Source organism: Dermochelys coriacea, chromosome 10 (assembly GCF_009764565.3).
Source record: "Dermochelys coriacea isolate rDerCor1 chromosome 10, rDerCor1.pri.v4, whole genome shotgun sequence".
NCBI lineage: Eukaryota > Metazoa > Chordata > Testudines > Dermochelyidae > Dermochelys > Dermochelys coriacea.
The window spans coordinates 31,983,985-32,010,793 of NC_050077.1; the positions used below are offsets into that span (position 1 = coordinate 31,983,985).

The 26,809-nt window shown below is 42.8% G+C and overlaps 1 protein-coding gene across 23 annotated transcripts in view; it reads right to left on the minus strand.

Moving 5' to 3' along the window:
* NPRL3 (NPR3 like, GATOR1 complex subunit) overlaps positions 1 to 26,809 on the minus strand; it is an 89,600-nt gene that overhangs the window by 25,534 nt on the left and 37,257 nt on the right. For 19 of the 23 annotated variants that reach the window (XM_038418216.2, XM_043493548.1, XM_038418211.2 and 16 more), the window contains 4 exons: positions 24,354 to 24,491; positions 23,249 to 23,405; positions 17,756 to 17,862; positions 8,329 to 8,458 (listed from right to left, as the gene is read on the minus strand). In XM_038418216.2, the coding sequence (XP_038274144.1) occupies positions 8,329 to 8,458; positions 17,756 to 17,862; positions 23,249 to 23,405; positions 24,354 to 24,491 (532 nt within the window). The remainder of the gene's footprint in view (positions 1 to 8,328; positions 8,459 to 17,755; positions 17,863 to 23,248; positions 23,406 to 24,353; positions 24,492 to 26,809) is intronic. The other 4 variants (XM_038418226.2, XM_038418225.2, XM_043493552.1 and 1 more) reach the window with 1 other exon arrangement.

Below are 26,809 nucleotides of genomic sequence, written 5' to 3' on the forward strand. Positions count from 1 at the left end.
GCAGGAACCAGGTGTTCTTATGTTTGGACATCACTCAGCACATTGTGAACATAACCACAATATAAATAAGCAGCCACTGGAGACAAGGAATGTAAACAAAATTCTGTAGTTGATGCCCTCCCCTCTTTGGTAACAGTTTGGTGGCCTTACTGACTACAAAGGTAGCAGCTTCTTCCGGGGAAGTTAATAGATTTCTTCTTCTGAGATACTGGGCATATTTCCATTCACTCTGTCACAAGGGATATCATTTGTCAATCACTGAACAGCTATAAGAAGTTGCATTTCAATGGGGAATACAGAAGCTACCATGAAATTTGACCACCTTTTAAGTCAGATTTAAATGAGACTTCACCTTCCCTTTCAAGGCAGGAAGATAGGATTGTTGAACTGAGGATATTAATCATAATACAGACTAAGTAAAAACACCATCATTGCAGTCACTTCTGATATGCACAATCTGAACAGTCCTGAAGTGTCATGCCATCCCTGCAGCCTTGTTACATTTGTCTTGTGTTATGCACCATACAGAGGGCTAATCTCAAGTTTACATCAATACTTACACAGCACAGCAAGTGTGGTGACCTGACTAGGCTATTCTAACTATGAGGAAAATCAAGACAAAAAGGATAATTTAAATTTTTTAGAACTTTCTAAGGGAACACTCCAAAATTGTACCAGGAGCATAAATAATCTAGACCAGGGACTAGCAACCTTTGGCATGCGGTCCACCAGGGAAAACCACTGGTGGGCCAGAACAGTTTGTTTACCTGCAGATGCTGCAGGTAAACAAACTGTCCTGGCTCGCCATCAGCTTTCCCTAGTGGACCGCATGGCAACAGTTACCGATCCCTGATCTAGACCATTACCAGAGACTTACTACGTGTACTAATAAACTATAGGATACCAACTCATTAATCTTTGTGAGCTTTTACATGTTGTACAGTTAATACCAAATGCATTGTTATTATGAACAAAAAAGAGATTGCTCTACAAGATACTGTGTCACTTCAGAGAAGAATCAAATTTTCCTCTCCTTGGATGCAAGTCCAGCTCCACTCTTGCTGTCCTGTTCTTTTCCTCTCTTCTGCCTGAAGTGCTCCTCAGATTCGATGTTACCGTGGCTGTACCTCTTTTCACCATGTTTATCCACAAGTGGGGTTTCTTCACCTAAGGGGCCCTTGCTCATCCATTAGGCACTTTTGAACTGTATTCTATTAACAGATGTTCCAACAGTCACGCTCTCTGTCCATGTACTTTAGGTCCTTTGTGGGTATGCCTCCTTTTACTGCTTCCAGGGTCTGTTTGTATCTAATACAGCTTTTTGATCAATTCCCCTTTTCACCAATTATATTTCCTTTCATTTTTTTTTTCTCCTCGATACTCACTTTCTGGTAAATCTGTATATTCTCCCCCCCGCCCCTCCTCCTTCTCTAACAGGATCTGGCCAAGTATCAAGGTCTATTTTTTCTGCTTGTCCTGACCTGAAATCTTTCCCATTTCCTTTTTCCTCCTCACTTCCCAGTCCCGTACTTTTATTCTCCTGTCTTTTATTTGATCACCTCACCTCCGACCCATTTATTCTCGAGCTCGGCATCTCAATTCTTCTCCGCCTCTAACAGCTTTTTCCAGCTGCCCCTTTGGGCGGATTCCAAGCCCCCTCCCTTCTCCTCTCCTTGGCACTCTCTCTCTCTCTCTCTCTCTCTCTCTCCCAGGACAGCACTGTATGCTGCTGCATCACATCTGCAGCAGGTGCTGGTGCCAGGGTGAAGATTACTACACAAGCAGTTTCAGAAACGAGGCCTGGCTGGGATTTTGGTACTGAGCTCTGCAGACACTTCATTTGAACATGGCCATTATGAACTTCCTGCCTCATTCTCCATCAAGTGAGCATCTCTTTGCTTTGGAGAGGAAATAGACATTCCAGATAGAGCTGTCTCAGAGGTGCATTCCTCCCTACCACTTTTCCTGATCTAGATCTGAAACTCATTGCTTTCCTCTGAGCCATGGGAGTATCTTAATCTTCACATCTGGTTTCAAAACCTTACCAATCAGATGGCCTTGTTCCTGATGCCAGAAAGAGCTTGGACAGCTGAGCAGGCAATGGCATGCTTAGCCATGGGGGACTGCTCATAAAGCTTAGTCATCAGCTGGTGCTATAGGGAGTTATTTCCAGCCATCTTTGGCTGAAGAACTGTGGCCATGCAGCAAATACAAGGATGAAACATTTTGCTTTCTTTTAATCTATGATTAAGTTTAAATTTTAACCCCATTCTCATGTGTCCTTCACTCCACTCTCCTCATCCTCGCCTCCAATCTGCCTCCTCATCCCCTCCCCCATCCCTGCCTCCTTCCAGTCTGTTATCTGGTCTGCAACAACATTTACATTATTTCCACTAGAAAATTTCAACACCCCTTTCCCTCCTCTCCATCCCTAGGACGCCATTTCCCATCACTGCTGTAGGCCAAGCTCCAGATCCAGCTGCATAGCGTAGTGTACAGTTGTGTGACACTCTGTATGCAAGAAGCTGGTAACAATACAGGGCACTGTATTTATTGACAAATAAGCACACAACCGACATTTTAGTTCTGAAAAACAATGATTTTATGCATTACCCCATCTGGAGACACAATACAGAACACAGCCCACTGAACTCTGCAAAGGCAAGACTAAGTCCTTCAATATTCTTTGCCTTCCTGGAAACAGAGAGCATTTATAAAATTCTTTATTTAACACACTGATTTTTAGAAGCCTGTTTCCTGTGATTAGATCCTCAGAGCGGTTTTTTTCCCATGAAAAAAGGAAAAGGAAAATGTCAAGAAAACTGGGAATAGCTAGGTGCTGGGACAAAGGGGACAAGGATGGTTCAATTCTGGTTTGGTCATATATATATTTATATTTCTGGTTTTAATTAAAAATATAGCCACTGGAGCACATTGTCTCTCCTCACTCCAGTCTGAGAGTGTGTATCAGGTTAAATTAGACTAATCCCAAGGATTACATTTGAAAAAAATAGAACAGCTACTGGGGAAGCTTTCAGTTCAAAAGCGAAAGAAAGAGGATAGCATACAGTACACCCTCGTTATAATGCCCTTCATTATAACGAACCTTCAGCTATAATGAATATAGTCCCTGTATCCCAACAACAGTACAGTACTATAATTTTTTTTTAAAAAATGAAAGTTGCACATACATGCAGAGTTGTTATTCAGCTCTGCCACTCCACCACATGGCTGGCAGCTCCACCATCCGTTCATTTTCATTGTCCTTTCACTATAATGAACTCCTGGCTATAACAAACAAAAGGCTTGGGTCCCAACAAATTAATTATAGCGAGGGTGTACTGCATTTTTATTGGTAAAAATAAATGGTTGTTCGAGCAGGCTCATTTAATTGGACTGACATTCACTACACTATGGCAAAAAAACAAAACCATCATTAAAACATTTCCTTATTTTAGACCCACCAGATACTTTAGGTCTCTGCTATCACTGTAAATCAAATCAATGCATTACTCTAGAACTTATCAACATACCAATCATCAGGTGACAGGCTTAGCTTTGGACCTTTACTTCAGGTGACGGAACAACACTCACCCAATATTTCTCTTTGAAGTTTTGCAAGCACTATTTTTAAATCCAGCACACAGCAAACATGCATTTTATATTACTATAACTGACTATATTGCACATAAATGGTACTTCCACACCCTCTGCAACAAAAGCTGCCCTGGATTCGCCACATAATGGCTTCCAGATGCATTGTAGATCTGACTGAGTCCTATTTGTGCTATTCTCTCAAACACATGCAGCCCCCTCCAGTTCCTATTCCCTCACATGCTCATTTCCCACTGCACTATTGTACAATCCATAATTAATTCAGTTCATCTGCAAAATGGAGGCTTCACCTAGCAACCACTTTGTTAAAAAAAATATAATACAAAATTAAAAGCATCTTTTGTTCAATGAGAAACAGCAAGCCATCCCCAGTTACACCCAGCACCTTCTTCAGAGCCAAGCTGGTCCTATCCCGGAAGAAGCAAATAACTAAGAGTAATGGAAACGTGAATTACTAAAAATACGTACTATAGTGGAGGAGGCCAGTGACAACATGTCTACGGGGGAGGTTTTTACCCAGACAGTTGGTTTTTACCCAGACTCCCACCTGCCTGGGCATGGGGAGAAATCTCCCTCAAGGACTTATTATTCAGGGTTGTCCATTTATGGGGGGTTTAAACCTCCCTCTGACACAGCTGGTTCAGACACTTTGAAGTATGGGGGCCCCACATTCCTCTCCCCTCATTTTGGAAATAGCCAGATGTAGGAAATTAAGATATGGGACAGCAATAGCCCTCATTGGGAAGCACATTCAAGTATTCTAGCAAGAACCAGTTTTCATATGACTAGAATATGAGCCTTTGAAAATTCATACTGTGCGTGGATACATAGATGAGACAGTGGTGTAGGGAACAGGGATTTAAGTTTATTAGGAACTGGGGAACTTTTGGGGACAGGAGGAGTCTGTACAGGAAGGCTGGGCTCCACCTAAACCAAAACAGAACCAGACTGCTCGTATGTAAAATTAAAAAGGTTGTAGAAGTGTTGTTAAACTAAGGGCTGGGGGATAGCTGACAGGTGCAGACGAGCATATTGTTCAGACAGAGAAATCCGTTAGGGGAGGATCTATTAAGGGGGATTCTGTATACCATACTAAGAAGAAGAAGATGGAAGTTAATAAAGTACAGGTGGGAACTGAAGAGAAACAGTCCAATGAAAAAAAAGAGTCTAATTCAATTACAGCACATAATGGCAGACAGCTAAAAAGTGGCAAATTTTAAAATTGCTTGTATACAAATGCTTGAAGTCTGAATATTAAGATGGGTGAACTTAAGTGCCTAATATTAAATCAGGATATTGATATAATAGGCATCACAGAATCTTGGTGGAACGATGATAATCAATGGGACACGGTAATATCAGAGTACAAAATATGTAGGAATGACTAAGTAGGTTGATCTGGGGAGGACTGGCACTATATATGAAAGAAAACAAAGAGTGTCAGAGTAAATATAGTAAAAGGCTCAAACTGTACCACAGAATCTCTATGGATAGAAATTCCATGCTTCAATAATAAGAATATTCCACACCTGACTAGGACCGTCATGGTGATTATGAAATGCTCAGGGAGATCAGAAAGGCTAAAAAAAGAAAACTCAATAATAATGGGGGATTTCAGATAGCCTCATATTGACTGGGTACATGCCACCTCAGGACAGGATGCAGAGATAAATTTTCTTGACATCTTAAATGACTGCTTCTTGGAGCAGCTAGTCCTGGAACCCACAAGGAGAGAGACAATGCTTGATTTACTCCTAAGTGGAGCACAGGATCTGGTCCAAGAGATGAATATAGCTGAACCAATTGGTAATACTGACCTTAATAGGAGGAGAAGCTAAATGAATTATTTGCATCGGTCTTCACTGCAGAGAATGTGAAGGCAATTCCCACACCTGGGCCACTCTTTTTAAGTGACAAATCTGAGGAACTATCCCAAATGGAGGTGGTTTTGGAACAAATTGATACATTAAACAGTAATAAGTCACCAGGACCACATGGTATTCACCAAAGAGTTCTGAAGGAACTCAAATATGAAATTGCACTACTAACTGTGGTATGTAACCCTATGTAACCCACCACTTAAATCAGCCTCTGTACCAGATGACTGGAGGACAGTGCAAATAGGACATTAACTTTTTTAAACGGCTCCAGAGGGAATCATGGCAATTACAGGCCAGTAAGCCTAACTTCAGGACCAGACAAATTGGTTGAAAAGGGAATGTATAACGATGGGGATTATATTATAACGCATTGTATTATCTAATTCAAAATTCTGTTATTTCACAAATGTAAAATGTTATTTATAAAGTGAGTTTTAAGAAAGATAATAGTTGATATACGGTGGATAATAATAGTTCACAGTAGTTTACAATATAAGCCTTAGTAGAAACTACTAACTGATTTACTTGTGATTATTTCCCCATTTAGTTGTTTATACTTTACCCCAAACTGATTGAGATAAAACATAATTTGGCCTTTAGATTGCCTCTGCCACTCCTTATTGCTCTGATTCATGAAACCGCTCCATTGGGCGCATGACAAGTATACCTTATTAGTGAAATCATTTGCAGTCAAAGATGGTTTCATCTTGCATATGCTCAATGGGCAAAGTTAAGGCTGACTATGCAAATTTAGTTTGGCATTTTTTGATTTGTAAGAAGTTAACTAAACAACCTTAAGGTTCTCTTATTAACTTAATGTCTTTTTATTGCTGTAAAATGGTACAAAGCACAGATTTATAAATACAAAGTTCCTAACAACATATAATATGAGGCTTTTGCATATACAAACAGAAAGAAGGAATCCCTACCAACTCATCACAGAGAATAAGAATAGTGTCTGAAGTTACAGTAGCTAGGAAAAAATTACAAGGGATACTAGTCCTCAATTTTCAGGACAAAACGGTCACCAAGTAGAATGAGGAAGAAACTTCATCAACGATATAAAATTTCACAGCTAGGTATATTTATGCTTCTCTCTCTCTCTCTCTCTGAAGCATCTTGTCTTAGTCACTATCCAAGACAGGAGGACTGACCAGGCCTGTTCTACTAAGATCACTCTTTACACATACAGTATATTTTTGTATTGGTGCACTTTGAGCACTACCTCACTCAAATCACAATCAGAATAAGTTCTTCTCTTGCAATCTGACTGGCTACACTGCTGGATGTTACTTTTCTATAAATATAGACAGGGACCAATACCGATGTCATGCATGCAGCAGAGCCCATGTCTACACCACCACTTATGTTGGCAAAATTTATATAATTTCAGACGTGTAACAAAACCACACTCATGAGCAATAAAAAAGTTTCACTGGCATAAGAGGTAGTGTTCACAGTACTATGTCGGTGGAAGAGCTTCTCTTGCCGACATAGCTACCGCCGCTCGTTGAGAGTGATTTATTTATGTCAACGGGAGAGCTCTGTGCTGCTGTAAAGTCTCTAGTGTAGACACAGTCACAAAGGTAGGGGGACGAGTGCAAATGCAAAAAGAGCCCAATTAGAGAAGCTTTTCCCAAGTTCAGTTTATATAATAGCAACAATTACTTCAGCCTAAGGCATTTTCATAGGGCTGGTGATCTGAGGCCATTCGTTCTTCCCAGCCTTTCACTAATCCTCAGGAAATTCCCCAAGCCTTAATCACTATTGCTTGAACAAACAGTAAAACACAAATCTGAAAACCTTGATACTATAATATTGTAACACATGCACTTCTGTTGATTACATGCTGAAGTCCACTTCTTGGATTATCCTTTAAACTCCTTCAGATTCACACAGAAGCCTAAGTAAATACATAGTACAGCTTGCTTTTAAATCCAGATTGCAAGTCTAAAGCAGCTGGAATATATAAAAATAGCTGTTTATCTTTGTGTTTCTGAGGAAGGTACATTCTATGTATATATTATAGATGAAAGATTCATGGGGATCGGGACAATTTTCTATAGAGCAAATAGAATTTTTCACAGATTCCAAAGCCAGAAGGAATCACTATGATCAGCTAGTGACCCAGCGGTTCCCTGTTTTTAATGAGGTCTCCAGGGCCGGTGTTAGATTTGCTGGGAGCAGGGGCCAAAGCCCAAGCCTCACCACCCCAGGCCGAAGCCCGAGCCCCACCGCCCAGGGCCAAAGCCCCCCACCTGGGGCTGAAGCCCTCAGGCTTAGGCTTTGGCCCCCCCCTGCCCACAGCAGTGGAGCTTGGGCAGGCTCAGGCTTCGGTCCCCACTCCTGAGGTCAGTAGCAATTTTTGTTGTCAGAAGGGAGTTGTGGTGCAATCAATTTGAGAACCTCTGATTAGTCTAACCTCCTGTATAACACAGGCCCATAGACCTTCCCCTAAATAAAACCTGTTTGAACTAGGACATTTTTTTTTTAAATCCAATTTTGATTTTCAATTTTTCCCCTTTTATCTTACTCAGGATATTTTATAAGATGCAAAGAAGTACGCTCAGCAATTTCATTAAGCAACGTGCTTTTCAGCACAGACCCTCAAATGGTTCCAGCTAGACCTGCCTAAGAATTTTTATCATGTGGATGTAAAGTAATTTGAATGGGTGGCTAGGAAGCCCAGTAATTGAAAGATTTTTTGAATCCACAAGAGCTCTGAAAGCTTCTAGTTGGACATTCTCATCCCCATGATCACATTAAACAGGTCAATCATGAGGGGTCTGGTGTCTGTCAATCATAAGCTTTCACACGGTCCTCCGTAACTTACCTCCTGTACTGGTGGAGCTAGCGGATTCTTGAACTCTGATAAGGAAACTGGCAAAGAGAACTTGGAAAGCACAGATGGCAAATCATGGCCAGGAAACTGACAAGAAAATTCATCTGCCAAAGGGGAGTAACTATGGAAAAGAGGTACAAAAAGAAATTAGTCTTGCACTGTTGTCTAAACAGAATTTAAATAAACTTACTAATACTCATTCATTGCACAAGACGTGCCAATTCACAACAAAAATGTTCTTTATGTTCTAGGTAAATAATAAAGAATCCCATTATAGTTTATGACATCTAGTATCCCGATTAAGTGAGAAAATCATCATAATAGAAACATAGAATATCAGGGTTGGAAGGGACCTCAGGAGGTCATCTAGTCCAACCCCCTGCTCAAAACAGGACCAATCCCCCACTAAATCATCCCAGCCAGGGCTTTGTCAAGCCTGACCTTAAAAACTTTTAAGGAAGGAGATTCCACCATCTCCCTAGATAACCCATTCCAGTGCTTCACCACCCTCCTAGTGAAAAAGTTTTTCTTAGTATCCAACCTAAACCACCCCCACTGCAACTTGAGACCATTACTTCTTGTTCTGTCACCTGGTACCACTGAGAACAGTCTTAGATCCATCCTCTTTGAAACCCCCTTTCAGGTAGCTGAAAGCAGCTATCAAATCCCCCCCTCATTCTTCTCTTCTGCAGACTAAATAATCCCAGTTCCCTCAGCCTCTCCTCGTAAATCATATTCTCCAGCCCCCTAATCATTTTTGTTGCCCTCCACTGGACTCTTTCCAATTTTTCCATGTCCTTCTTGTAGCGTGGGGCCCAAAACTGGACACAGTACTCCAGATGAGGGCCTCATCAATGCCGAACAGAGGGGAATGATCATGTCCCTCAATCTACTTATACAGCCCAAAATGCTGTTAGCCTTCTTGGCAACAAGGGCACACTGTTGACTCTCATCCAGCTTTTCATCCACTGTAACCCCTAGGTCCTTTTCTGCAGAACTGCTGCCTAGCCACTCGGTCCCCAGCCTGTAGCGGTGCATGGAATTCTCCTGTCCTAAGTGCAGGACTCTGCACTTGTCCTTGTTGAACCTCAGATTTCTTTTGGCCCAATCCTTTAATTTGTCTAGGTCCCTCTGTATCCTATCCCTACCCTCCAGCATATCTACCTCTCCTCCCAGTTTAGTGTCATCTGCAAATTTGCTGAGGGTTCAATCCATGCCATCCTCCAGATCATTAATAAAGATATTGAACAAAAACGGCCCCAGGACCGACCCAAGGGGCACTCCGCTTGCCAACTAGACATGGAGCCATTGATCAATACCCGTTGAGCCAGACGATCTAGCCAGCTTTCTATCAACCTTATAGTCCATTCATCCAGCCCATACTACTTTAGGTTGCTGGCAAGAATACTGTGGGAGACCATATCAAAAGCTTTGCTAAAGTCAAGGAATAAACACGTCCACTGCTTTCTCTCATCCACAGAGCCAGTTATCTCATCATAGAAGGCAATTAGGTTAGTCAGGTATGACTTGCCCTTGGTGAATCCATGCTGACTGTTCCTTATCTTCCTCTCCTCTATGTGCTTCAGAATTGATTCCTTGAGGACCTGCTCCATGATTTTTCCAAGGACTGAGGTGAGACTGAGTGGCCTGTAGTTCCCCGGATCCTCCTCCTTCCCTTTTTCCAAGATGGGCACTACATTAGCCTTTTTCCAGTCATCCGGGACCTCCCCCGGTTGCCATGAGTTTTCAGCAATAATGGCCAATGACTCTACAATCACATCCGCCAACTCCTTTAGCACCCTCGGATGCAGTGCATCCAGCCCCATGGACTTGTGCTCATCCAGCTTTTCTAAATAGTCCTGAACCACTTCTTTCTCCACAGAGGCTGGTCACCTCCTCTCCAGGCTGTGAATGAACATATTCATCGTGGTATTACCTTTTGCCACAGCAATTTTTTTATTTTTATCACAGACTCTTATTAATTAATTGGATCTATTTTCCCATGGCCCATTATTACAGATTTTTTTTTAAAGACATTAAACAGACGCAATATTTTCATCTCACTATCCCTAGCTCCTTCGGAAGGACAAATCATCTTCTAAGGGTTTGTCTACACAGGGTAATGCACACTTCCAGGGGTGGGATTTCTAAAGCACAATGGCATGCTGCACATTAATTAGTCCATTTAGACCTTGCTGGTGCACACTTTAGGTTGGTCTACACTTAGAGCTGGAGATGTGAGTTAGTAGTGCAGTCACAGTAGCAAGGGTAGTGGCTTGAGCTAGCTGCCCAAGTACATACCCATGGAATCTGTGTGGGTTTGTCCTGAGGGGAGCTAGCCTCCCCTACCGCTAGCTGCTGTACCCTGGCTACACTACTATTTTTTAGCATGCTAGCTTAATAAGATCTAGCACGAGTACATCTCCTCGAGGTAGGAATCACAACCCAAACTCCAAGTATAGGCATACTTTAAAGGTTCCCCACTGCGCTCTAATGTAATTCTGTTTCAAACAGCATTATGTTAAAGCACACTAGACCCTGTTGGTGTGCACTAAAGATACCCTACTCAGGCCAATTTATGTGCAATACATTAATGCACTTTAAATCCCGCCTCCCCATAAGTGCACATTACTGCATAGTATAGACAAATCACACTCTGCTTCAGCACAAACTTCTACTGTTTGCCTAATCTAGACAAACCCTTACATGTGCTAAGAGGTCAAGATCAGGTTGGGGTCAGCTAACAGACTACATCTATTGCCTAAACACAGGATAACACCTTTTACCTTTACTTAGCTGGCTGAGGTAAATTTTAGGCTCCTCCCTAGGCTTGACTTAAATGTGTTCTTCCACATTGCTCAGAACACAGGCTCACAACTTACACAATTAGAAATATACAGTTTTCCAGAGGTCGAACAAAGGATTGTCCCCTCAAACAGCCCCCCATTTATTTCTATGCTTGACAGAAAAGATGGGCCTTGCGTTGTGGCTGATAAAGTCTGACTCTGCAAAGCAGATGGAGGAAGTAATTCCAGAGTCAAGAGCCCCCAGCTGAGAACTCCCAGAGACCAGGATTATCACAAATAAGTTTAGGGATTGCTAGCTCCATAGCCCCAAATGAACTCAACTGCTGTGACAAGGTGGGTGAGGTAATAACTTTTATTGGACCGACTTTTGTTGGTGGGAGAGACAAGCTTTCAAGCTACACAGAGCTGTTCTACAGGTCTGGGAAAGAAGGTGTCACAGCTAAATACAAGGTTGAACAGAGAGAGATTATGTGCTATTTATGCTAACCTAAGGGACCATTCAAGGTGAAGTGGCCCATTAACACCTCTGTAGTCATAGGACAAAAAGGAAGGTTAGTTGGTTACAGATTGTTGTAATAAGTCATTAATCCAGTGTCTTTATTAAAGGGAATCCAGGCAGATCCAACATATCTGGCCACAGCACTCTCAATGAAAGAATATGGGGACTCTCAAAAATCATCAAAAAGAAAAGGAGTACTTGTGGCACCTTAGAGACTAACAAAATTATTTGAGCATAAGCTTTCGTGAGCTACAGCTCACTTCATCGGATGCATCGGACTAAAACTTATGCTCAAATAAATTTGTTAGTCTCTAAGGTACCACAAGTACTCCTTTTCTTTTTGCGAGTACAGAATAACATGGCTGCTACTCTGAAACCTGTCAAAAATCATCCTGAGCCACTCACCACACAAAGGGCCAGCTTCCTCAGGACACAACCGACTTCCTCCACAAACTCCACAACATTAACAACTTCCCTCAGAACACAATCTTTGCCACCATGGATGTCACTTCCCCATACAACAACATTCCTCACAATGAAAGCATAGCTGCCTGCCTCAAATACTTACAAGACAATGGGCAACCCTCCGATATCCATCCCAAACACAAAAATCGCCAAACTCATCCATTTCATTCTCACCCAGAACAATTTTACGTTCAACAATAAACACTTTGTGCAAACCATGGAAACAGTCTTGGGTACTAGGATGGCTCCCCACTATGCCAACCTCTTCCTGGGCCACCTTGAAGAATTTCTGGACAAACTTTGTACCACAAAACCAGTGATATACCTGAGATACATCTATGACATTTTCAGCCTCTGGACAGACAACTTAAACTCCCTCATAGATTTTCACCACAACTTCAATAATTACCACCCGTCCATTAAACTCTCTCTGGAGCACTCCCTCACTAGCATCAACTTCCTGGACACCATAATCAACTTCAGCAATTGAACACCACAGACAACTATATATAAGAAACCCACAGATCATTACACTTACATTCATAGATCCAGTAACCACCCCAAACACACCAAGGAATCTTATCTACAGCCAGGCATTCAGATACCACAGAATATACTCTGAAGAGAAAATCCGGGATATACATTTTAAAACATGCAAAGCTACCTTCACCAAACAGGACACTCCACCAGAGAAGTAAATGTATTCATGGAACAGGCCGCCCAAATACCCAGAGAGAACCAGCTTCAACACAGGTTTCAGAGTAGCAGCCGTGTTAGTCTGTATTCGCAAAAAGAAAAGGAGTACTTGTGGCACCTTAGAGACTAACAAATTTATTAGAGCATAAGCTTTCGTGAGCTACAGCTCACTTCATCGGATGCATTTGGTGGAAAAAACAGAGGAGAGATTTATATACACACACACAGAGAACATGAAACAATGGGTTTATCATACACACTGTAAGGAGAGTGATCACTTAAGATAAGCCATCACCAACAGCAGGGGGGGGGGAAAGGAGGAAAACCTTTCATGGTGACAAGCAAGGTAGGCTAATTCCAGCAGTTAACAAGAATATCAGAGGAACAGTGGGGGGTGGGGTGGGAGGGGGAAATACCATGGGGAAATAGTTTTACTTTGTGTAATGACTCATCTATTCCCAGTCTCTATTCAAGCCTAAATTAATTGTATCCAGTTTGCAAATTAATTCCAATTCAGCAGTCTCTCGTTGGAGTCTGTTTTTGAAGCTTTTTTGTTGAAGTATAGCCACTCTTAGGTCTGTGATCGAGTGACCAGAGAGATTGAAGTGTTCTCCAACTGGTTTTTGAATGTTATAATTCTTGACGTCTGATTTGTGTCCATTCATTCTTTTACGTAGAGACTGTCCAGTTTGGCCAATGTACATGGCAGAGGGGCATTGCTGGCACATGATGGCATATATCACATTGGTAGATGCGCAGGTGAACGAGCCTCTGATAGTGTGGCTGATGTGATTAGGCCCTATGATGGTATCCCCTGAATAGATATGTGGACAGAGTTGGCAACGGGCTTTGTTGCAAGGATAGGTTCCTGGGTTAGTGGTTCTGTTGTGTGGTGTGTGGTTGCTGGTGAGTATTTGCTTCAGATTGGGGGGCTGGCTGTAAGCAAGGACTGGTCTGTCTCCCAAGATCTGAGAGAGCGATGGCTCGTCCTTCAGGATAGGTTGTAGATCCTTGATGATGCGTTGGAGAGGTTTTAGTTGGGGGCTGAAGGTGATGGCTAGTGGCGTTCTGTTGTTTTCTTTGTTGGGCCTGTCCTGTAGTAGGTGACTTCTGGGTACTCTTCTGGCTCTGTCAATCTGTTTCTTCACTTCAGCAGGTGGGTATTGTAGTTGTAGGAATGCATGATAGAGATCTTGTAGGTGTTTGTCTCTGTCTGAGGGGTTGGAGCAAATGCGGTTATATCGTAGCGCTTGGCTTCAACACAGAAATAAAACTCTGTCTGATCTTATATCCCTAATTGTAACCTACCGCCCCACACTGGAACCCATGCAAGAGATCATCAAAGAAGTAAAACACATACTTGATGGGGACCCTATCCTGAAGAAATCTTTCCTTAATCCATTCTTCTGGCTTCAAACAACCCTCCCAAACTCTTCAAGAGCACCATCAAAAGCAAACTCCCCACAGACCAGGACACACTACCTCAAAGTGGCACCAGATCCTGCCAGAACAACAGATGCGAAATCTGCAGACATTATGTCCTCCACTATGATGATCAATACACCCTCCACCCCCCTCCACACACACATCCCTTTCAAGATTCATGGGATGCCAATCACAACATGTGGTATACCTCATCCAGGCACTAAATACCCCAACAACTATGTTGGTGAAACCAGACAAATCACTATGCTCTTGAATGACCTAATGCAGGAAAACTGTAAAAGAGAAAAACACCACATCGCCTGTGGGTGAACAATTTTCTCAAAGTGATCACTCTATGTCTGACCTATCAGTCCTCATCCTCAAAGAAAACCTGTTCACCATTTTCAAAAGATGAGCCTGGGAGCTTAAAATCACAACTTTGCTATACACTAAAAATCATGGTCTTAATAAAGACACTGGATTTATGGATTATTAAAATGTGTAACCCACTAACCCCACTTTTTATCCTATGACTACAAGGATATTAACAGACCACTTCACCTTGAATGGTCCCTTAGAATATGTGCTAATTAATTATGCTAAATTATCTGTCTGACCCTGTAATTAGCTACGACACGGAGTTCCTTTCCCAGGCTTGAGGAAGAGCTCTGTATAGCTCAAAATCTTGTCTCTTTCACCAACAGAAGTTGTCCAATAAAAGATATTACCTCACCAACCTTGTCTTTCTAATATCCTGGGACCAACACAGCTACAACTCAACTGCTGCGGCAGATCCCAGGGCGAGCAGAGTCTTTCAGAGAGCCAGCAACTAGGCCAGGTTGTGAATCAATGTCAGAACCTTGAATTGTACTCAGAAAAGAATAGGAAACCAGAACAACTATTGAAGAACAGGTGTAATAGGTTTCCATGGACTAAACTTACTAGTCCAAAAGCCAATACCAATGGTACCTGTCACTTCAAAGTAGTTTGTGTGTAGATTACACATTATACATGTACATTACACACTACAGGTTCAGAGTGGCAGCCGTGTTAGTCTGTATTTGCAAAAAGAAAAGGAGGATTTGTGGCACCTTAGAGACTAACAAATTTATTTGACACAAGCTTTCGTGAGCTACAGCTCACTTCATCGGATGCTCACAAAAGCTTATGCTCAAATAAATTTGTTATCTCTAAAGGTGCCACAAGTACACCTTTTCTTATTACACATTACAGTAATCCAAAGCAGATGCGACAGCCAACAGTGCACAAAGGTGCTCATGGGCTCAATACCACCTGAAGTAGCAGAACTAATCTAGAATTTGAAAGCATCCCAGCTGCAAGTTCAGTGGGGAAAAGGTGGACAACTTTTTAACAGTGGAGCAGGAGTTACCCAACACACCCTCAACATCCTTCCCCCACCCCACTACCATCTCTGTCTGGCACAGGCTGAGCTTTATAAGCAGCTCATATTTATCCAAGCCCCAGTCTTGATTAGAAGCCACAGTTAGCACTAGGATTAATGACAATGAAAATAATGACTGTAATGGACCCCATCATGTTGCTGCTGTTTATGCTTTTGAGTTACCTGTTACTGAAACGTCACATGCCAGGCACGCAGCCTACCACATACCTATCAAAAGTAGCTACCACACAGAACTTACTGAGATGCTTGTCTTACTTTGAGTATTTCCATATTGCTTAGAATCATAGAGTTTAAGGACAGAAGGGACCACCACATTATCTAGTCTGACTTCTTGCATATCACAGGCCATCAGCACCACCCAGCACCTGCATGGCGCACGCTAAACCCATCAAGTGAAATTAGACCAAAGAATTACAGCCCACAGGAGACTAAACAATTATGTGCTACATGCAGAGAATAGGAAAGACCAAGGTATGATGTTGCACTCCATATGTTTATGGAAATATGCTTATGAGTATAAATATAATGTAACTGGAATATGCTTTATTCAAAAGGTCTCTTTTAAGGTATCATTACAAAGCTTATAATCTACTGAGTGTATTCATCCTATTTGTATAAATGTATCACTCTTGTATCTTATATCTGAAACTCGAAATATGAAGTATTTGCATAATTACAATAGGACTTCGGAAGGAGAAAAAGTGTGGGCTGCTATTGGTGGCTTGCAATCTTGATGGCTCCCACTAACTAGGACAATTGGTTGTGAATGGCTCTGTTTACCTGCAAGCCTTCCTGTGTACCTGACATGGGTAATGAAGAATGAGGTCTCACAGGACATGTAATCATGTCTCATGATACAGGAATCCATCTTAAACCTAGTGCTTTTCCATTTAGAAGGAGGGGTGGGGACCCAGAGACACAAAAGATTCCTGCCTTCTGCCAAAGCTATAAAAGGGGTTGGAACATAACAAAGGGGGATGCCAGGCATGAGAAATCCCCTAGCTACCACCTGAGCTGGAACTAACAAGAACTGCACCAGGGGAAAGGATTGGGCCTAGACTAAGGAGTCTACTTTGTGAAAGAAGCTTATTGGAACATCTCTGAGGGTGAGCTATTACCTGTATCAGTTTCTTAATGTATTAGGCTTAGACTTGCATGTTTTGTTTTATTTTGCTTGGTAACTTAGTTTATTCTGGCTGTTATTATTTGAAACCACTTAAATCCTACTTTTTATACTTAATAAAAATCACTTTTGTTTATTAATTAACCCAAAGTAAGTGATTAATACCGGGGGGAGGAGAGAGGGGCAAACAGCTGTGCATATCTCTTTATCAGTGTTACAGGAGTGCAGACAATTTATGGAGTTTGCCCTGTATAAGCTTTATACAGAGTAAAACAGATTTGAGGTTTGGATCCCATTGGGAACTGGGTGTCTGGGTGCTGGAGATAAGTGACTTGCTGAGCAGTTTTTGGTTGAAGTCTGAAGCTTTGGGGGCGTGGACCAGACCTGGGTCTGCGTTGCAGCAGACTAGCATGTCTGGCTCAACAAGGCAGGGTTCTGGAGTCCCAAGCTGGCAGTGGAAAACGGGCTCAGAGGTAATTCCAGCATGTCAGGTGACAGCCTCAAGGGGGTCTCTGTGACCAAGCCCATCACACAATGCACACCTATGCCTGAAGCCCCTGCAATGGAAGGGAATTGATTAAGACAGATACTCCCTCAGGCTCCATGCAAGAGTTTCTCTTCTTGGACATACTCAGCAGCCAAGAATATTGAAAGGTTTAAAATGGCCTATGTTCAAAGCAATTTCACAATGACAACACTGTACTGAGCTCCTGAAATTTGCTACCCACTCTATAAGTGTGCAAGTGAAGGCAAGCACACCTGTCACTGCCACAGAAGAGCTGCCCAATTCCTGTGTTCATCCCTGCACTGAACAGCCCTTAAGGGCTCATGAAATTCAAGCAAATTATACTGTTTGTACATCTCAACAACTTCAATAGCGTAGAAAGTATCACCGCCCTGCCCAAATAAATGCCCAGGAAAAACACATCTGAATTTTTCAAAGCAGTCCCACTACAGACACTCATGGTCTGTCTACTTACAGACAAACACTGGCATTGGGGGACAGCATATAGACGTTGTTTTCACACAGGGGATAGACAATAATTGCTTTTCCCCAATAAACCAGATGTGCAGCAAGCTGGAAAACCTGCATATAAAAAGAAACAAGACCAAAGATCATAATTAGGAAAGCAAAATAGCAACATTCAAACTCCCAGCAAAGAGTCCTTCATGCTGAGAGGAAAGCCCTGTCTGATCTGAAGAAAGCTGGCACTGAGCCATCATATCACTTCAATGGCAAAAATTTCTTAGAAGAAAATGATGTAACATGTGGCACATCAAAAAGAGTCTGACAAAGCTTCAACAGAAGTGATACATTTCCAGGGCTTGGCTTCACATATCTAAGCAAATTTTATGTTTCCTGCTTCAAAGGAATTTCTTCAGACTGTGCCAGCAAAGGGTTTTACAACCAAGTAGTTTCCTTTATGCTTCACCCATCAATGGTTTATGCATGCATTCCACGCACACACACACACACACACACACACACACACACACACACACTACTCAAAATACATTTAATGCATGACTTGTTAGATTAATATTTCATTCATATACATTAAAAATAAAATATAACTGAATAATTGGCTCACATCATATTAATACATTAATTAAAAAGCAGTCAAAGTGGCATAGAAATACTGATCAGCTCAGCAACTTTGCAGTTGTTGTGAAAGTGACCATCAGTAATCCATTCTTTGTTTAAACCATATATCCCTGTGTGTAACCACTCACCATAAGATACCACTGAAAAATCTTTCTAAGCATTAATGAGGGGCTTTAAAGCAACAGAATCAAGATTTCAAAGGTTTTCATTTTAATGGGGTCACCAGGGCTGGCTTAGACTTGCTAAGGCCCAGGGCCAAAGCCTGAGCCCCACCACCCTGGGCCAGGGCCAAAGTCAAAGCTCGTGGGCTTCCGCCCTGGGCAGCGGGGCTTAAGTTACAGGCCCCCTGCCTGGGGCTGAAGCCCTTGGGCTTCGGCTTTGGCCCCCCTGCCTGGGCCAATGGGGCTTGAGTTTTGGAACCCCCCCGCCCCCGGGTGGCAGAGCTAGGGTGGGCTCATGCTTCGGTCCCTTTGTTGTCAGAAGGGGATCACAGTGCAGTGAAGTTTGAGAATTCCTGGCCTAATGTAATAATGACCCGAAGAATAAGGAAGATCCTAAAGCTTCATACAGCAGATATACACTTTTCTTTCTTTGCTCATTTTTGCAAAGACAAAATACCAGCTGAATCACTGACCGAGAACCAAACTTGGGAAAGCAACATCCATTAGATTTCTGAATATTAGCTTTCAATATATTAATATACATCCAATAAACTGCATGGTTGAAAGAGCAAGCATTAAGAAAAAGCTGCAGTTAGGGCCAGGTTTTCACAGGAACTCAGAACCCAGGAGCTCCCACTATTTCCACTGGCAGCTGCAAGGTGTTGAGCACGTTTGAGAAAACGGTCAGAAAATAGAACTTGTTTCTCCCTTTTCTTCCCGACAGTCATGTCTAACTCCACAAGCCATTTTCCCTGCATTTGCAGAAGAGTACTTAGCATTGATTTCTTTCACTATAATTCCATAGTTTACTGAAGCAGTATTCAGAGTGGTTAGTCCGTATCAGCAAAAAAAACCCCCTCAAAACGGCGAGTTCTTGTGGCATCTTAGAGACTAACAAATTTATTTGGGCATAAGCTTTCGTGGGCTAAAACCCACTTAATCGGATGCATGCAGTGGAAAATACAGTAGGAAGATCTCACACACACACACACACACACACACACACACACACACACACACACACACAGAATATGAAAAAATGGGTGTTGCCATACCAACTGTAATGAGACCGATCAATTAAGGTGGGCTATTATCAGCAGGAGGAAAAAAAAAAAAAAAACTTTTGTAGTGATAATCAGGCTGGCCCATTTCAAACAGTTGACAAGAAGGTGTGAGTAACAGTAGGGGACAAAAGTTAGCATGGGGAAATAGTTTTTACTTTTTGTAATGACCCATCCACTCCCAGTCTTTATTCAAGCCTGATTTAATGGTGTCCAGTTTGCAAATTAATTCCAATTTTGCACTTTCTTGCTGGATCTGTTGAAGTTTTTTTGTTGGAGAATAGCGACTTTTAGGTCTGAAATTGAGTGACCAGGGAGGCTGAAGTGTTCTCTGACTGGTTTTTGAATGTTAATTCTTGACGTCTGATTTGTGTCCATTTATTCTTTTGCGTAGAGATTGTCTGATTTGGCCAATGTATGTGGCAGAGGGGCACTGTTGGCACATGAAGGCATATATCACATTGATAGGTGCAGGTGAACGAGCCTCTTATGGTGTGGCTGATGTGATTAGGTCCTATGATGGTGTCCCTTGAATAGATATGTGGACAGAGTTGGCAACGGGGTTGTTGCAAGGATAAGTTCCTGACTTAGTGTTTTTGTTGTGTGGTTGCTGGTGAGTATTTGCTTCAGGTTGGGGGACCGTCTGTAAGCAAGGACTGGCCTGTCTCCCAAGATCTGTGAGAGTGAGGGATCGTTCTTCAGGATAGGTTGTAGATCCTTGATGATATGCTGGAGAGGTTTGAGTTGGGGGATTCCACCATGATTTCAACAATTCCCATCCCCCCCACCAACCTCAGCCTGGACCAGTCCACACAAGAGATCCACTTCCTGGACATTAGAGTGCTAATAAGCAATGGCCACAAACACCACCCTATACCCTACAGACCACTATACTTACCTACATGCCTCCAGCTTTCATCCAGACCACATCACACGATCCATTGTCTACAGCCAAGCTCTAAGATACAACCGCATTTGCTCCAATCCCTCAGACAGAGAAACACCTACAAGATCTCTATCAAGCATTCTTAAAACTACAATACCCACCTGCTGAAGTGAAGAAACAGATTGACAGAGCCAGAAGAATACCCAGAAGTCACCTACTCCAGGACAGGCCCAACAAAGGAAATAACAGAACGCCACTAGTGTCACCTTCAGCCCCCAACTCAAACCTCTTCAGCGCATCATCAAGGATGCCTATAGTGGAGAGACACTGGGTGCCCAGATCTCTCTGGTCAGGGAGACTGGCATGCTGCATGGGGAAAGCATAGAACTCTTGGCCTTGGGAAAATTTAAAACTACTGTGCCTTTGGCGGAAGTGCATTTAGAATGGGAAGGTATAGAAGGCATTTTAAAAGTTGGCATGCTGGATTGCATTCCAGCAGGAGTTCATTCAGGTAATGCTGTATTACTATGTCCAAGGCTGTTAAATACAGAATCCGTTGTAGTCAGAAATATTGCTCTGTGATCCCAGGAGGGAACAGTGAAGACAGAGGAACAGCTAAAGGATGAAGGGACATCCCACTCCAGCTTAGAAGAGGGAAGAAGTGCGTCTCCAGGGACAAGGAAGGAGGACCCACTCCCAGTAGAGGAAGCAGCTCTCAGAGCTGCAGCAGGCAGGAATTTGCAGCAGAGCAGACAGAAGACCTATCCATAGAAAGCACAATCTTAATAATCTCTGGGGGAGTCCAGCTAGGGGAAATGGGGAAGAAGAAGAGGGAAGATTGTACAGGGAAGCCCTGTAGAGGCTCTGAGATGCCTTATAAGCAACTTGTGCCAGTTAAACATAAATGGGAAGCTAATGATGTTAGCCCACAATTGTCCTTTTGCTGGTCACTTGCAGACTTAAAAGGACTTATGAAAAGATAAGAAGGAATTTTTATTGACCAAATATTCAGAATGAGGTGAGAGACTATTGCAGGTCTTGTGACTTGTGCCAGGACCAGAAGAGGCCAGTATAGTAGTACAAAGCTCCCCTGCAACCCTTACTTGTAATCAAGGAGGCAATTCTTAGGGTCCCAACAAACATTGTGAGCCCTTTGCCCCAGCAAAACCAAAGGGGAAAACATTTTGAGGAAAATGGATTATGCCACTAAGTATCCAGAAGCAGTTGCTTTAACATAGAGGTTGATATAGTGGCAAAAGCCCATTTCACTATTTTCAGCCAAGTAGGTTTTCCTAAGGAGATTTTGTCAGATTGTGGGTAAAATTTCACATCCCAACTATTCAGTGCATTGTGGAGGATGTGTGATTTAAAACAGCTGAAGACTGCCCCATATCACCCAGAGACAAAACAGTTTGGTTGAAAGGTTCATAGGGACATTGAAATCTATGCTGGGAATGTATGCAAACAGAAGGGCAAGGGGCTTAGGATGAAAAATTACTCTGTTATTTGTCTTCAGGGAGGTGCCCCAAGAGTCCACAGAGTTTTCCCTATTTCATTTCCTGTATAAGAGAAAAAAGTGACAGGACACCTAGATCTTATCAGGCCCTTCTGGGAGATGGGTACGGAATCAGACGGAAAACCAGCAATTAATATGTACAAAAGTTCAAAAAGGAGTTAAGACACGCTGGATGTGGTTCAAACTAACCTCATGGATAGCCAGACCACACAAACAGCATAGTATGATAAGAATGCTTGAAGTTGTGCTGTTTTGAGGAGGGGGGTTGTCAGAGACAGGATTCTGGACTATATGCATCACAGGTCTGATTGAGCCTGGCAATTCTTGTGAAGCCAGATTCCCTGAAGGTTGGAGAAGCAGGAAAACATGACACCACATTAGAAATTCAGCCTCTCAGACAGCTAGATGTTTTTCATTCAGTTTCTATTGTATAAACTCCGTCATTTTTGTACTGTTGCAGCCCCTGTTTCAAGGCTAAAACATTCTCTCCTCTCAGCAGCACAACTTAAGAATAAACTGATTTCTCACAGGGTGGGAAACCCAGGCCACCACCGAACCATGGTCCAGACACTGAATCAAATTGAGTGTTGCTGAACTGACCCCGTTATACTGTCTCCCCTGCTCCTCACCCCCAGCCCACTTATTTGTCCCATCTTACCATTTTACCTTTTAGACAGTCAGCTCTTTGGGGCAAAGACTGATTTATTGTGTGTTTGTACAGCACCTTGTACAATGGAGTCCAATCTGATTGTGGTGTTTGGGAGTTAGCACAATATTATTATTATTAAACATGTATAAGATAGCGGGTTGAATAGCTACACAATGCTGAAGCAGCAAGTAGCATTTCTGCTCTCTCAGAAAGGAGGAAACCCAAATCCAGCATTGTGAATTAGCAGACCCAGGTGCAACAGTAACAGATATTCTGTGACTGGGCAAGGTTAGATTGCACCAACATTTAAAATGTACACTTACAAAGTAAAGAGCAATGTAAGAGAGTGTAGGGGATTAAATTACTAGAGGCCAAGTTAAAGTTCGTTCTGAACTGGCTACAGCATGAGGGCTGACCAACTTCTCCCTCCACCAGGAGGGGCTGATTCCTTCTCCAACCCTCTCCCTAGCGCTAAGACTTTAGCTCTTTGAGCATTCTATGCACATATAAAGGATACTATAGAAACATCACAGACACTAAGAAGAAAAATGCCTAATGAATTGAAACAGCTTCAATTAAAACGGTCAGCTGTACCTGTAGTAATGCCAGGTCAGCATCCTGAGCCAACTGCTGCAGATTCTTCACAGCAGAGGTAGTTTTAATCACTCTCACCAGGGCCGGGGAACAGTCCAATGGGAGCTCATTTAGCAACGATTTCTCATCATTCAGTAGTAATAAGGCATGGTAAGGCCTGTAGAAAGAACATGGTCATCTGTAATTGCTTCTTTCTTGAAGGATGAGGATACCTCACTATGGCAGAGAGCTAGAACATGTGGTCAAGCTACTGGCAAAATAGACCATCTGATACTGTGATAACTATAGCTAAGGACTATGTTCAGAGTTAGTTCATTCTTGTTTATGTCACGAGACAAGCTGCCTTCTGTCAAAAAGAGTCTTAAGCCTCTATCATCATTTGGAAAGCCTAAAAACTAGCCAGACAGGTGGACAGATTGTGGTCCCAAGGGAGCAGGGATGAAATGCACACACCTCACTGTGCACTGCTGATCAGAACTGGGCACTAAAAATGAAAGTAATGAAGCAGGTGACTTTTGCAGCTAAACCAGCGGGAAACAAAAATGGGACAAAAAAAACCTACAGGAAATACCAATCCTTCTGAATTTAGGATACTTCATGGAACTGTGATATGGACAAGAAATCACTTCAACATGAATATGGTTAAAATGAAGTATTTGCTTTTAAGGATGGCACTTTGAATGGGGAATATCTTGCAATAACCTCCAAGACAAGATCTTTCAACTGTAAACAATGCAGAAGCTGGCTGCTGCATTACATTAAAACCTCAGCATTGCCACCGAGTGTGTTCGGTCAATAACAGTGCTACAAATACCTGGAAAAAAAATCTTGGCACAAGAGAACAGGCTGGGGCGCAGAGCTGGGTTTCAGCTCATTATCACCACTTAGAGAACCAAAATGGGCTCTAATTTTCACATCACAAAGACACAGTCCATTTCCAAGATTTGGGAGCACAAAGAAAATAGTCAATCTTCATTATTTTCTGTAACATTTCTCAGTAAGGCTGTAAAGCGTTTGGGTCAATCAGAACAAAGGGAGAGAAGTTAAATGTTAGTGTTAGAAAGGCACAAGAACATGCAGGCACTGAAGAACAGGGTATATTTACCTAATAGCTTTCAGGCTTCTTTCAATTGCTTCAGGAGGTATAAAGCTTGTTGCAACATAATGGATTTTATGAGGCAGACAGAAACTCACTTCAAGCCAGTTGTTGATGTGCAATCTCACCACCCCTGTAGTGCAAAGACTTAAATAAAAAAAATAAAATAAAATAAAATAAATACAGCATTTGCTGCCTTTCTCCTGAGTAAAAGCAATGAGCCAGATTCACCCGTGCTGATGCCAGAACAACAAGAGAGGAGAGAGACTGCACCTCCCTCCTTTCAGCAGCTGCCAGGGACCAATTTGAATCTAGTCCGGGGTGGGCAAACTTTTTGGCCTGAGGGCCACATCAGGGAATAGAAATTGTATGGCGGGCCATGAACACTCACAAAACTGGGGTTGGGGTGCGGGAGGGAGTGAGGGCTCTGCGGTGGGGCTGGGGATGAGAGGTTTGGGGTGCAGGAGGGTAATGGGATCGAGGGGTTTGGCAAGCGGGAGGGGGGATTAGGGCTGGGGCAGGGGGTTGGGGCATTGGGAGAAGCTCAGGGGTGCAGGCTCCTAGCAATGCTTACCTCAAGTGAATCCCGGAAGCAGTGGCATGTCCCTCCTCTGGCTCCTACGCGTGGAGCAGCACCCAACCCTGGTAGAGCACTGGAGCGGGGCCATGCAGCTGCTTCCAGGAGCTGTGTGGTGCGGCCCCAGAGCCTGCGCCCCAGAGCGGGGATATGCCACAACCCCCAACCCAGCACCCCTGGCTGGAACGCCAGAATGGAGAAAGCCCCAGATCCTGCTCCGCAGCTGCCCACCCCTGCTCTGGTCCATAAGGACTGCTTTAAATTTGTCTCTTATATGCTGTTACATGGTCACAGAATCATACGAATGCCCCAACCACTCTCCCTCTCTCCCTCCACCAGCTGGCCCTCACCCCACACCAATGCACCAGAGAGGGAGGAGGATCTTCTGTAAATGCCATGCGGAGGCCCTGTGAAAGGGATAGTGGGACTGGAAGACGGCACACGTGGCAATGATGAATTGGGCCCAATGTTTCCATCATAATTGTACTGTACAATAAAGAGGGAGGGAAGTTCCTTTACTGCGCTTTAGGCATTACAGAGCAACATGTCACCACAACACTGATTCCATAGATTCTACCTAGGTGGTGTGTTTCCCACTGACCTGCTCCTGCTTGTCACAGGAAATCATGAAAGTTACTGTTAAATAGTTCCTTCATTCTAAGAAAGCACAGCAGCTAAAACTAAACTTTTAAACTTGCCCAAAAGAACAGGATTGAAGTGGAGAGAATATGCACTTCAGGAATGACAATGAAGTCTGATCCCAGTGTTTGGCTGGAAAGCAGCTTTAAGTATCTTTTATTTACTATCCCTAGAAAGCAGGACACACAGCAAGCAGGGAGTTTGGGGCAGCCAGCTTCACTCAAGCAGATCTTTGTTCTTGTTTTTAAGACAGTGACATATTTACTCCTTATCTTTATGGCATTCACTACCTCCTCCACCACCCAAGTACAAGCACACATGGGTAAAACCACCCCACCCTCTCTGTATTATAAACGTATCTGCTCAAAAAGCCATTTCTCATGACTTGGGTGTGCTGGCTGAGGCCATAAAAAAAGCTGATGTCCCATCCACACCAGTTGACATTAGCATTTACATTAAACAACTCCTAAAACAGAGCCTGAAAATCAGTTCAGTACATGGAGCCCTAAAACACTGTCTCTAGCTGCAGGACTACCTGGATTCAGAACCACAGAGGTCACCAAAAAACCTCAGTTCTCTGATTTCCTTTTAGGGTTTTGTATTTTTAATACATTACACAATATTTTCAAAAAGGTTCTATATTTAAATGATTTCTCTGACAAGCTGTATTCAAAGCACACTCCCCAACAAAGTTGTTAAAAACTGACCAAGCCAAGCAATGCACATGCCAAGAAAGAGGCAGTTAATCAACCTCAAGAGGCTTGGCTTAAGGGCAGGCAGTGTCCCACTTCCCCTGGATTTTCAAAACCACTAAACACTAGGAATAAAGTTGTAGAGTCTTTGCCAAAGTCTCACTTCCAAGACAACCCAAAAGGAAATGTCATCTATGGAGCACCACCTCTGCCAATCCAGGGCTCTCCTTTGGGAATTGATCATTTGTTCTAAAACATTTCAGAGTGAAAAAAGAACCAAATTAGAAAAAGAACTTACATTTACCCAACCAGTATGAAAGAGGGGTCACACGAATCTCCCGGCTGCTGACTAGTTGCCAGGTTTTTGACCAACGCGAACCAGTGGTTTGCAGGCTGCTCTGCTGACGATGCCAGTGCAGAGCAGAGGGGGAAATTTATTGCCAGAAGCACTATTAATCAAAAGTGGGTGCTTAAAATTATCTACCTAACTACATTCAGAGCCAAGTGGCTTGACTTTCAGCAGTACTGAAAACCTACGGCTCCCACTAGCCTATGGC